The 11,784-nt window shown below is 40.3% G+C and overlaps 1 protein-coding gene across 1 annotated transcript; it reads left to right on the top strand.

Moving 5' to 3' along the window:
* Window positions 1-2,400: 2,400 nt before the first annotated feature.
* Window positions 2,401-11,024, top strand: LOC132786310 (limbic system-associated membrane protein). Its single transcript, XM_060792808.1, has 6 exons — window positions 2,401-3,307; window positions 5,127-5,353; window positions 5,540-5,694; window positions 8,233-8,443; window positions 8,593-8,850; window positions 9,218-11,024. Exons 2-6 carry the CDS (start codon window positions 5,260-5,262, stop codon window positions 9,463-9,465), a joined length of 966 nt encoding a protein of 321 aa, XP_060648791.1. The 5' UTR covers window positions 2,401-3,307; window positions 5,127-5,259; the 3' UTR covers window positions 9,466-11,024.
* The last annotated feature ends 760 nt before the right edge of the window (window positions 11,025-11,784 follow it).

Below are 11,784 nucleotides of genomic sequence, written 5' to 3'. Positions count from 1 at the left end.
CGCTATAAAACGGTCTTCTAATTGTTGAAATAATGTTTTGAAGAAATTTTGCTATAGCTGCTATTTGACCAATTATATTTCATGTATTGTTCACACATTGTCTCACATTGTTGAATATAAACTTTATTTTCCTCGCTTACTGGTCTCACAACATAACAACTTAAAATAACATTTAATGTACAAATGAATATTGTGGCCTTACTTGGAGTGTTTTTGCTTAGCAGCCTATTTGTTTGCTTCCAGTCGACGCTATTAAGCAAGGTATTCTATCAATTCTAAATGTTTCCACAGTCTACAACAGACTACTATGGAAACACTCTTGCAAGAATATCTTAGAGAAACGTTGCCTTAGCTGCGATGATTGGCTTTAATGCCAGCTAAATTCTTAAAGAATACTGGTGTTGTGGCAAATCTCACGAGCTTTCATCTTGCTGTCGAAAAAACTGTATTCTCACAGATTAATAATAAATAATTTAAAATCATTCTCACTCTCAATTTCGCAAGAATTCCGCCATCCCAAGCAGAGAAAACTTTTTTCTTAAACGTTTATTGGTGTTGCTCTAAACTGAATTCTTTTGAGAATTAAATTCGGAACACACAAACTTTTAGTTTGAAAATGCGTTTCACGGGAAAAGTGTCCCGACTTTTGTTTATATTTTTACGCACCTCAAAGATTGCGAAAAATTGTCAAGTTTGCATGCTAAAAATAGTTTTAGTGCCTTCATTGGAATGCCATGTATGTTTTTTTGGGAATGTCATATGAAAGAATGTTGTTGAAATCGTTGAGTATTTGCTTTCTCTCTCCTCCATTTCCATTTTTCGTGGTTGCTAGGTGTCACAGCAGGGCAAAGCGGGGGTCATATGCATTGCTCTCTGGATTCGCTGAAATTTACATTCCCAAGCGTACAGAGCGTTTTTCTAGTCAAGCACTCTCGACGCTACCAACAATTTTGGCACTTTATTTATTAGCTTGTAAGCCGCGCGTTGAAATGTCTCGACCCCTCACGGTCCCGGCCCCGTCCCCGGCCTCATCCTCTGTTCATATCCAGAGTCAGACGGAGACCTGGGGCGAGGGTAAGCTCTAGTCTGGGCGGGTTCCTGTGCTGTCCGGCACTTTTCGGCAATTGCGGGAGGATGAGGTTACGGATACGCTTTCGACAGCAACATTTGCGGGCCATAACACGCAACATTTGACACGGTCGGCCGTAGAGACCAGAACAGCAACAGCAACAGCAACAGTAATAGCAGCAGCCACAGCAGCAGTAACAGCAAGAGCAAGAGCACAGCAGCATGTAGAGTAGTTGCTGGTAGAAAGGTAGAAAGGCAGAACGGCAGAGAGCGAGAGACACAGGTGCTGCAGGATAGGCAGCGAGTGGAAGCGGAATTCAGCTACATTTACAGGTGTTCAGTGGTGGCCTCAGGCGGGGCGGCCTCACAAATCTTTCATGACTGCGACGCGTGTACATAAACTGAAATTGGCCTATAACTGTCTGTTCAATTGTTTTTGTCGCATGCGGAGGAAGGTGTCGCAACTGCGGGTGTCCAAGGGAATGCGGAATGGAGTGGAACGAATGAAGAAGGGAAGGCAAGGCAAGGGAATGTTAAACGTTGGCAAGCATAACGGCACAACGTACTACTATACAGACATACCTACATATTGCGGTAAAAATCACATTTCAGTGGGCCAACGTAAATCATTCATGTGCGATCCAAAAGCCCCCCAAATGTAAACTATATTAATATGCCAAAATGAAGGCGTGTGTATTGCGAATATTCATTTGTACGTGACTATTGAGCACATTATGCTCGTGTTCGCTTTTCGCTTTTCGTTTTTCGCTTTTCGCAACGACTCCCCGACGATGCGACACGACACGACAAAACGCGACATGGCGAGACGAGACGGGACGCGATGAGACGGGACGCGACGAGACGCGACACGACGAGTTGAGTTAAGTTGAGTTGAGGCAGGTTGTGCTAATAACCCAGATAGCCTAAGAGTCGCACTCTCTATTTCGTTATATTGCTCTCTCGTTCCCACTCTCTGCCTCTCTCACACTTGCTTCGGCTCAAACCATGCTCTGCGGCTGCGGTCTCACTGAGTCGCTTACTACCTGCGACAAAGTCAAACCCTTTGCCAGAGCTTAAAAGTACGAAACACACAAAACAAAAAAAAAAACGTAAAAGCAAAAACAAGTTGCCCACTTTGTTGCTTATTAAAAATGTAAAGAAAAAACGCAAATTAAAGTTTCATGTGTGTCGCCTCTCGCTGCGTTTGCGCCTTGAGCTTTCGGAGAGCGCGAAACCGAAGGCATAGCTTCGGCTAACTTCGTGAGCTTTACTCTCGCTGAAGGTAGACATCGATACGCGTTGCCTGCTGATGAATCAGTTCCAGTACGTGAATCCTGCCGCAAGGATGCATGTGTGCGCACAGCGATTGCATTTGATGCTTACTACTAACATTGTGCCACATTGAAAATAAAACAGCTTAAAAAAAATATACCCGAAAATAAAAAAGAAAAACAACGGCTATTTAATAACTGAATCCCAGTCAAGAGCAGCAGCAACAACAGCGCACGGCTCACGTACGAGACGGATACATAAAAATGCGACGCTCTGACTCTGACTGTGTGTGAGTGACAGTGTGGATGTGAACGTGAATGCGAACGTGGATGTGGATGTGGACGTGGACGTTAATGTGGCAGTGGCAGTGAGTGTGTAGTGTAGTGCTTATGTGGCATACCTATAGAGCTGTACCTAATGTGCCCATGCATACATATACATACATAAAAATAATATAATACAAAGGCACCGTAGTCGTTGTCGTTGTTGCCTTTGTTGCTGTCGTCGCCGTTGTCGTTGTTGTCCTTGTTGTTGTTGTTGTTGTCGTCGTCGCGTTCTTCTCCCCGTCGCTCCCTCTACCGTATATCCGTGTTCATTCTCGTTGCCGTTGCCGTTGTCGCTTTCGTAGTCGCTGTCGTTGGTCGAGTGCTAAACGGAAATATTTGGTAGTCCAGGTTATTACCTTCAACGAACAAAAAACATAGAGAGCATGGAGAACGGAAAAGCAACAATGGAATCCAAAATAAGCGACAATTGAAGCGAGAAATGTGTGCACACATAAATGTAGAGTTTCCATTAATTATTCCGCATTGCGCAATCGATTGTCAAATAAATCAACTCTGAACAAAAACCCACAACCCACTGAAAGCGTAGAAAAAGCCAATTGAATTGGCTCAATATGGCGACAGGACACAAAGCGTGCGAGGAATACACATAGTATGCTGCCATAAGACAGGTGCTATCTTTGGTAAATGATTACTACTACTACTACTACTACTAGGTATTATTATTATCCCATCAAATAATGCGAAATGCGCAACAATAATATTATATGCTGAATGCAGCCATGACGGAATGAGTAACAAACACTTATTCAACATATACATACATATATACAATATATACTCGTTTTGTTGTGAGTTGCTGGCGGCATTCTTTTCTCTGTTGGCCTTTTGCGGCCAACGAATTCTGTTAAGCGATGATTAAGGCTTGACTTTTGTTTGATTTCCTTGAAAAGCTGACGTTTCGGGACAGGCGATAACTCTTTGTAATAGCAGTGAAAAATGCTCATGCAGAAGGGACAGCGGTCAGAAGAGCAAACAAACAAACAAACAAATACATACGGACATGCACACCCACACAACCGTAACCACACAGCACTGCATACACACGCACACACAAACACACACACACACACAGAGAAGAGAATGACCAAAACAAATAGCGGGCCACACGAACCCCTTGACCCGAGTCACGCAGCTAATTGGACTGACAACGAATATATTTTTGAGTAATGGCCAGGATTATGAATATTTTCCCGTGCTAAATGTATTTCCATGGAATTTTTCGTTGACCCATCCAGCTGTGCGGGCTCCGAGACCGCGGCAGCCAGAGTATGCAGCAACAACAATAGCAACAACCAATAGCAAAGCAACCCGAAGAGAAGAAGAAGAGAAGAGCTAGACCTAGAGAGAGTTATAAGTGGTTGTAATAAATTTAGCTATAAGTTATAACAAATGCACTGGGATATTACGAGTACTTGCTGCTAGGCAAGTATTAAAGCGTATAAATAAGCACTTATTTGGTGATAAAGTAGGCTCGTTTATCTAAAGGCTCAGCTCGCAACACAACTCCAAATAGTAATTACAATAATTTATTCTATTAAGCACATTTCGCAGCTCATTCCTCTCTGTCTTCATTTTTGCTTGCCAGTCACTTAATTTGTCCGTTGGCATTATTGTCGATGCCAATGCCGATGCCAATGCATTATCAATTTTCATTTTAAATTAGGGATTTTCACTCAAATGCCTCTGCTCATTTTACTACACTATACACATACCATATAATCCAAGCATGCCCCAATAAGTGAGCTATATAAAATTCAATGCAATTGAATTCCAAAGTGAAATACGAAGTACTGAGAATGCGAGATTATTGAAGAGCTTTTGTAGACAATTGGAAAGTTCAGCATCTGATTGATTTTACAGCACAAAGAAGCTCAATTAAAGCTTGCAAATAGTTCGAAACGGTGAAAAAAACCGTCTTTCTCTTAACTCAACTTCTTCTTTTTCAGCATTCTCAATCCGTGTTCGAGTCCCACGAAATTCTTTAGTGCACAAAATTAATTAAAAAGTCTGTTCTCCAAAGTGGATTTTTACTTTAACTTTTTCTTCTATCCAATGCACCATTTAAAGTAGAATACGACAATTAAGATTAAACCTTCGTGTCCTTTATTTGCTCTATGAATATGAAATGGAAATAATGAATTCAGCAGGTGTATAATTCAAAGATTAGACAGATTAGAAAAGCACACAATGGCAGCAGAAATATTATCTTTTTAATTGTATAGCCATTTGAAATTCGTATCCAAAAAATCAATAAATTTAATGTTAGGGCTATTAATACGGTCGGACATAAGTATGATAAATGCAACAAATACGTGTCTTTAGATGGTTATTCATTGACATTCTGGCCTGTCATTCGCATTGGTCGCGTTTCCCAACACTGCAAAGAGCTCAACCCAATGACCTTATACACTATACATACATATATGTATATATTTATAGGAACGCGAAACTAAGCTAAGCCCCAAGGATGTCCATCCATGCTGTGCATGCATAGGAGACGCCTTAGAAAACAAACATATAAACATACAAAGGAAAGCCAGCTGGCAGTTCATCGATCAACTTGGAAGGAAACATGACGACGACGACGCCATCGACAACGATGAAGTACTCGAGGCCTCCACTAAAAGTGCTTTGGCTAATACAACTGTGGCTGCTATTACTATTCGGTAAGTTCAGGATCAAGATGCAATGACATGGCGTTAAAAATCGACACACGCTGCCGCCGAGTGGAGTCCATTTGACTCCAAAAATATACTATACAAAGGGTGTCATGACCCGAAACTGCTTGTTTGTTATTGTTCTTGATATATGTTCTCTTATTCTTGTTGTTCTTGTTGTTTGTTTTTATTCAGAAAGCGGCTTGGTCATCAGCGAAGTGCCTCCACATTACTGGGAAACACCATACTCTCAGCCCTACTTTGACAACTCCTCCCGACGCGAGGTCACGGCAACCGTCGGCCAAGCGGCCCTGCTGCATTGCCGCGTGCGGAATCTGGGCGACCGGGCGGTAAGTGAATGATGTTGGTCTCCGATTCGGCTGGGGTCGTGGTCTTGGTCGTGGACGTGGACGGGGTCGTTGCTGGGGTCGGTGTCGCAATTAAAATGCGCTTCGAGCACAAACCAAACATTATATATGTATGCGTGTATGCCGCATAAAGCATACGCCATACGGCATAAGGCATAAGGCATTGGGCATATGCTATAGCATACAATATAGTACACGATTATATAGTATGGGGTGCCTGGGCCACAGTAAACGTAGAATGTATGGTATAGGGGCAAAACAAACGACCTGCGGCGTCCTCGTGGCAGATTTGTAGATTACTTTTAAAAGATTACGCCATAAACTTGGCGGTCTAACCGCCATGCAGCGTTCTCTTTCCCCCTGATTACTGCCATCTCGCTCACTCTATTTATTCGTGCTCTCTGTTTCATTCTTGTTCTGGTTCGCGCATTTGTAACACGGCTTCGCTTCCGCTCCCAGCGATTTGTTAGCAATGCAACAACAGGCGCTTCCTTCATCTGCCACGCCCCCTGCAGCGCCTTGCCCCGCCTCGCCGTGTCGTCGCCAACAAACACAGCACAGTTGGGCACGTTGATTCCTACCTCAAAACGCGCTGTGGCTGTGCAATTATGCGGTGTAATAAATTTCGCGCTGTCCGTGTCCGTGTCTGTGTCCGTGTCTTGTGCCTTGTGTCTTGCGCTCTCCCCTCCCTTTCTCGCAATCCGCCCCTTCTTCGAAAAGTTACTGGATAAACGACAACGATGTCAACGACAACGCTCTCGCTACCAACTTTTAGCGAGACAGTTGAATTGAGTAATTAACGTTGTGAAAATGAAAGACAAACCAAGGCAGCAGGCAACACAAGACAGACAGTCCGACAAATAGACAGTGAGACTTTGAGACACTGAGACAGCCAGATAACCACCAGGTATTCAGTCATTCAGCCACTCGCCAAGCTTAGCTGACAATGTGCTCTAAGCCAAGTCAAAGCAAACGCATTGTCTCGTGTTATATGCAGCTAATTGGAGCGATGTCTCACAATAGTGCGTCAATCAAGAATGGCATCACAGATTCATATCCAATTTCTCGTTTAAATCCATTCACACATTGCATTTTGTTATTTATTCAATCATTGCGTATTCTTTGTGACCTCCCGTTTTGTGAACTCAAAGTTTATTCGTTTTCAACTCGCTTAAACGTGCATTTATTTTGACAGCAACGATAATTGGGAATTGTATAAATCTTATTTCAAAACAATTGACACACGATTAGCAATTGTTCACGAAAAATACTGTTGAAAGTTTTCTTTTTTCTTTTTTTTTTGAGAAGTTGTGAAGTCAATTATGGTTTCAGCTTGATTTATGCTTTATGCATAGCCAAAAGTAAAAATCTGTTTGCTGAGAAAATATTATTTTACCGCAAATTGCAAAATAATCATTGTATTTATACGACAAGAAGTGATGAAAAAGTCATTTCTCGCAAAACGGATTTAGGATTTATAACGGTTGAATAATCAATATTGGAGACTATTTTTTTTTAATATTGATATAAATTTTATTTTGCAATAATTGACACACAATTAGAATTTTCGTTTGATTTATTTTTATGATTAATTAAAAATATGTTCGTTGAGGAGAATAATACAAGAAAAAATAAAACAAAAAACGATTTCGTATTTGTGACTTAAAACGGTTGCATAATCAATAACAGTTTATTGAAATATTTTTGGAAAATTGATATAAATTTTATTCCGAGAGAATTAACACGAAATTAGAATTTTCGTCTGATTATAATTTTCATCTGTTTAATATTTATAGTCAATAAAAAAAATCTGTTTGTTGAAATTTAGAAAGTAATCACATTGTTAAACTCCTATGAAGCGATGAGAAAGTCAAATCGAATACTCAATTCGGAATATTTATGCTTGCAATAATTTACACACAATTTAAATTCCGTCTGATTATGATTTTCATCTGATTAACGTTTATGCACAGTCAAAAACAATATGTTAACGGAGAATGTATCATAATAAAATAATTATAGTAAGAAGAGATGAGAAAGTCATTTGTAGTTGGGATTTAAAACGGATGAATAATCAATACAGAATAGATCACATGTGTAATTAAAGCATTCAATCAATTAGATTGGGTGCAGTGAGCATTGAGTATTTAGTTACGAATTGGAATTTGACGTTAGGAAAATAGATGAAGCAATAGGCAGTTTGTAAATACTCTACGATACTTTTATCATTTAATATACAACAGATTTCATGCATATTCCTTATTGACTCACCGCATCTAGAATTTAATCGTCTCTTGCGATTAATGTATAATGGAATTGGTCAAATGAATCGAGCTCAATCCTGTTCAGAGCGACACTATTAATTCTATTGAAAATAACAATTTATTTATCTGAACACATTTCAGGAAATTGTATATTAATTAACAGATTATAGTATTCGAGTAAATTAAATTTCAATTGAATATTGTTCCCATTGAAAATAAATTGTGCTTTGCGGCTATTTGCCGATGTCTCTTGCAGGTGTCCTGGATACGCAAGCGGGACCTGCATATCCTCACAGTCGGTATACTCACCTATACGAATGATCAGCGCTTTCAGTCGCTGCACTCCGAAGGCTCCGATGAGTGGACGTTGCGCATATCTTCGCCACAGCCTCGGGATTCTGGTACCTATGAGTGTCAGGTGTCTACTGAGCCAAAAATCAGTCAAGGCTTTCGTCTGAATGTTGTCGGTGAGTATGCGGGCGCTCTTCTCAGCGCTTCTCATTGTGTGCACCTGAGGGTGGGCGTCACTCTTTGTGTGTGAGTGTGAGTGTGTTTGTGTGGGTGATGGTTCGTTTTTAAGCAAGAAAGCAATTATTTGTATTGTGCGGTTTTACAGTGTCGCGTGCTAAAATTCTTGGCAATGCGGAGCTGTTCATCAAGAGCGGCAGCGACATTAATCTCACCTGCCTGGCAATGCAGTCGCCGGTGCCACCATCGTTTATCTACTGGTACAAAGGCAAGCGGGTCATGAATTATTCGCAGCGCGGCGGCATTAATGTCATCACGGAGCGCTCGACGCGGACCAGCAAGTTGCTGATAGCCAAGGCCACGTCGGCGGATTCCGGCAACTACACGTGCTCGCCAAGTAGCTCAGGTGAGTTTGTGTGTGTGTGTTTCCCACTGCCACATAGTGTGGTTGCTGTTGCTGCTCTTGCCTTCAGGCGCTCCTTCAACATCAGCATCAGCATCTACTTTAGCCGCAACGTCCTTATTCGTCTGAGTATGCGTCAGTCTCAGTCTCAGTATCTGTCTCTGTCTCTGTCGGCAGTCTCGTTCTATTGCCGCTGGCAATTAATGTGACGTCTCCTGCCAACGGCATTTCCTTACCGCTTTTACGTCTCGTCTTCTTTTGTTGCCTTTTTTGCTTTCACCTTTTTGTTGCCCCCCGCCACCACCCCTGTCGTACATCTTGCATCTTTATGTATGGCTTTATCTTAATCTATTGCTCCCAACCTATGCAGACTCCGCCTCGGTGGTGGTGCATGTCATAAATGGCGAGCATCCGGCCGCCATGCAACACGGCAACAGCAGCGCCAGCTCCTTGCGATGGAGACCCGTGCCTTTACTTGCCATCACCACGACGACGACGACAGCTGCGTTCGCTGTCACTTGGAACTGGAACTGGAGCAGTGGCGGTTTGTTTGTAACATGGTTACCCGCGGCGCTTGCCAACTCCTGGAGACGGCACTGGAGCACGAGTTGGAGCTGATGTTGCGGCAGGCTCAAGCTCAAGCTGAATGACAGCCCCGGCCTAGTTGGGGCGGTTGCACATACTCGTATCTTCTGTTTAGCGTTAATGATGATGATAATGATGGTGTTGACGATGATGACGATGCATTTAATGTGTGTGTATGTGTTTTAAAAGTATATAGTTGAGAATAGAGAATGCGATTAAAATAATAATGATAAACTGTGGTGTACATAATGCAAGTCCTTTAACGAGTATTATCTTTAAGAATATTCAACATAAGAGCATTCCAATGCCAGCCATGCTGACTAAAAGAAAGTATTAAGATGGAAACTTTTTAAAACGAACCTAAACTAAGATTACACTCATATATAAAAACAAAAAAACAAACAACAACAACAACAAAATATCAAAGCAAACGAATACGAAAAAAAACGAGAGTAAAACTAACGAAAACTTTACAACTTTTCCTTTTCGCAATCCACTTTTCTTTATTAAATTTCGTTCAAGCTGAAAAGCATTTACCACATTATTCCGTCAATTTGTTTGTGGGATTAATAAATTAAATATGTCGATATACACAAGTTTATTTATCATAGAAATTCATTGAAGCAACATTTTTTTAACCGACAAGAAGACAAGAACAACAGCAAAAGCAACAGCAACAGCAGAAAAAAGTTAAAAAATAAATAAACTTTTCCGCACGTGCCGCAAAGTATGCAATATAAAAGTTTGTGAAATTGAGTTGAAAGCGTTTTCGACTAGAGCCCTTGTGCTTTGTTCCGATCCGTTCTGTTGTTTTTTTTGTTTTTTTTTTGCTGTTGACAAACTCATTTGTAATTCTTTCGTCCCCATATTTGACATGCACATAATACATACATGTATGTATATGTTTGTGTATGAATTGGATATGGTTATACACACTCAACTATAGAGTCCAGCCAAATTACATAGTTTGCTATTTAATTTTCAGTTTACATTTAGGCATAAACCAAAATTAATAATAGAATAACAAGAATAATGAAATGTGCGGCGTGCTCCTGTGTATATATTATGAATATGTATATGTTGTTTTCGCTTGCCTTATTCATTATTTAAACAAAATAAATACCTTTTAATAAGCACACACATACTCTCACTTACACACTCTCACACACACACACACACACACACATACATATGCGAAAAAAGAGCAACAATAACACGAACAAGACAAGCATGCAACTGTTTTACCGATTCTAAAAACCAATTATAAATATTTAACAAAATTCTGTGTATAATGAATAAGTTCGTATCTGGTTGTCTGCCATAAAATTCTCCGTAGTCAGTCCATCATCGTGTAAAATATTGGTTATATACATACATACATATATGGATATATTATATTAATTAATAATTGTAAATTTAGCGCTCGATTTTAAGCGGTCTTGATAAGACTTTTAAGCGATAAGTATAATGCCCAAGTTGACAACATTCAAATCATATAAAAATACAAAAGATACGACAAAAATACAAAAACCAAAAATGTTTTCTGTTTTAAAACAAAAAAATGACAAATGTTTCTCCATAATAAAAGTATGGTTATGGTTAAAAAAATTACCCGCAAAAAGTTTATTATTGGGATTATTGGAAACGTATTTATTGCGTGAATACTTAAAGTGCTGCCAAGCAGATGATTTCGCACACGTTTCGGCTGAGTTGGCAGCACTCGAATATAGTGTCCATTAATTGATCAAAGCTAACGAGGAAAACAATAGCGTTTCGTTTATTGTATTATGCCAATATTTAATTAACGTGGCAAATCTGAAGCTTCATTTGGATTCGATCTTGTTCATTATGTATACGACATGTTGACCACGTTGACCCTAAAATCCGACAGTTTTTGCGGCTGCAATGCCCTCAAAATGAAAGACTAATTAAGCGGCTTATTTGCGAGTATTAATAGACCAACTTGTGGTCAGCATATGGATGGGTATTTTACTGTGCATGTGTGTTCCTGACTGTAAGTGTGTGTGTGTGTGCGTGTGTGGGTCAACTGCTACTGTAACAATAACAACAACAAGCAGGGAGAAGCATTTGCACAGTCAAAGCTATAGCCATATAGCTGTAACCATTTATTTATATTTCGATTTAAAAATAGCAAACACACAAATGGACTTATAAAACTCTCTAGCAGCTTACGTGCCGGCGCCATTGGGGGATAGAATACAGAGAAAGCGAGAGAGAGAGAGAGGGAGAGGGAGTGGAGGGAAAGAGAGGTAGTAGCATGGGGAGAATAAAGGGTAAAAAAGTCAAAAAGAAATAAATGGTTTTTCAAGTCTTATTTACTCAAGAGAGAGC

The sequence above is a fragment of the Drosophila nasuta genome, chromosome 2R (assembly GCF_023558535.2).
Source record: "Drosophila nasuta strain 15112-1781.00 chromosome 2R, ASM2355853v1, whole genome shotgun sequence".
Taxonomy (NCBI): Eukaryota; Metazoa; Arthropoda; class Insecta; order Diptera; family Drosophilidae; genus Drosophila; species Drosophila nasuta.
The sequence above is the reverse complement of the archived record's forward strand: the minus strand, read 5'-3'. Positions and strand labels throughout refer to the sequence as shown.

Bases quoted from the DNA above. Each gene is read 5' to 3' on its own strand.
- LOC132786310 (XM_060792808.1), top strand. From the start codon at position 5,260: ATGACGACGACGACGCCATCGACAACGATGAAGTACTCGAGGCCTCCA. The intron at 8,444-8,592 runs GTGAGTATGCGG...GCGGTTTTACAG, and splicing joins CTTTCGTCTGAATGTTGTCG to TGTCGCGTGCTAAAATTCTT. The intron at 8,851-9,217 runs GTGAGTTTGTGT...CAACCTATGCAG, and splicing joins GTGCTCGCCAAGTAGCTCAG to ACTCCGCCTCGGTGGTGGTG.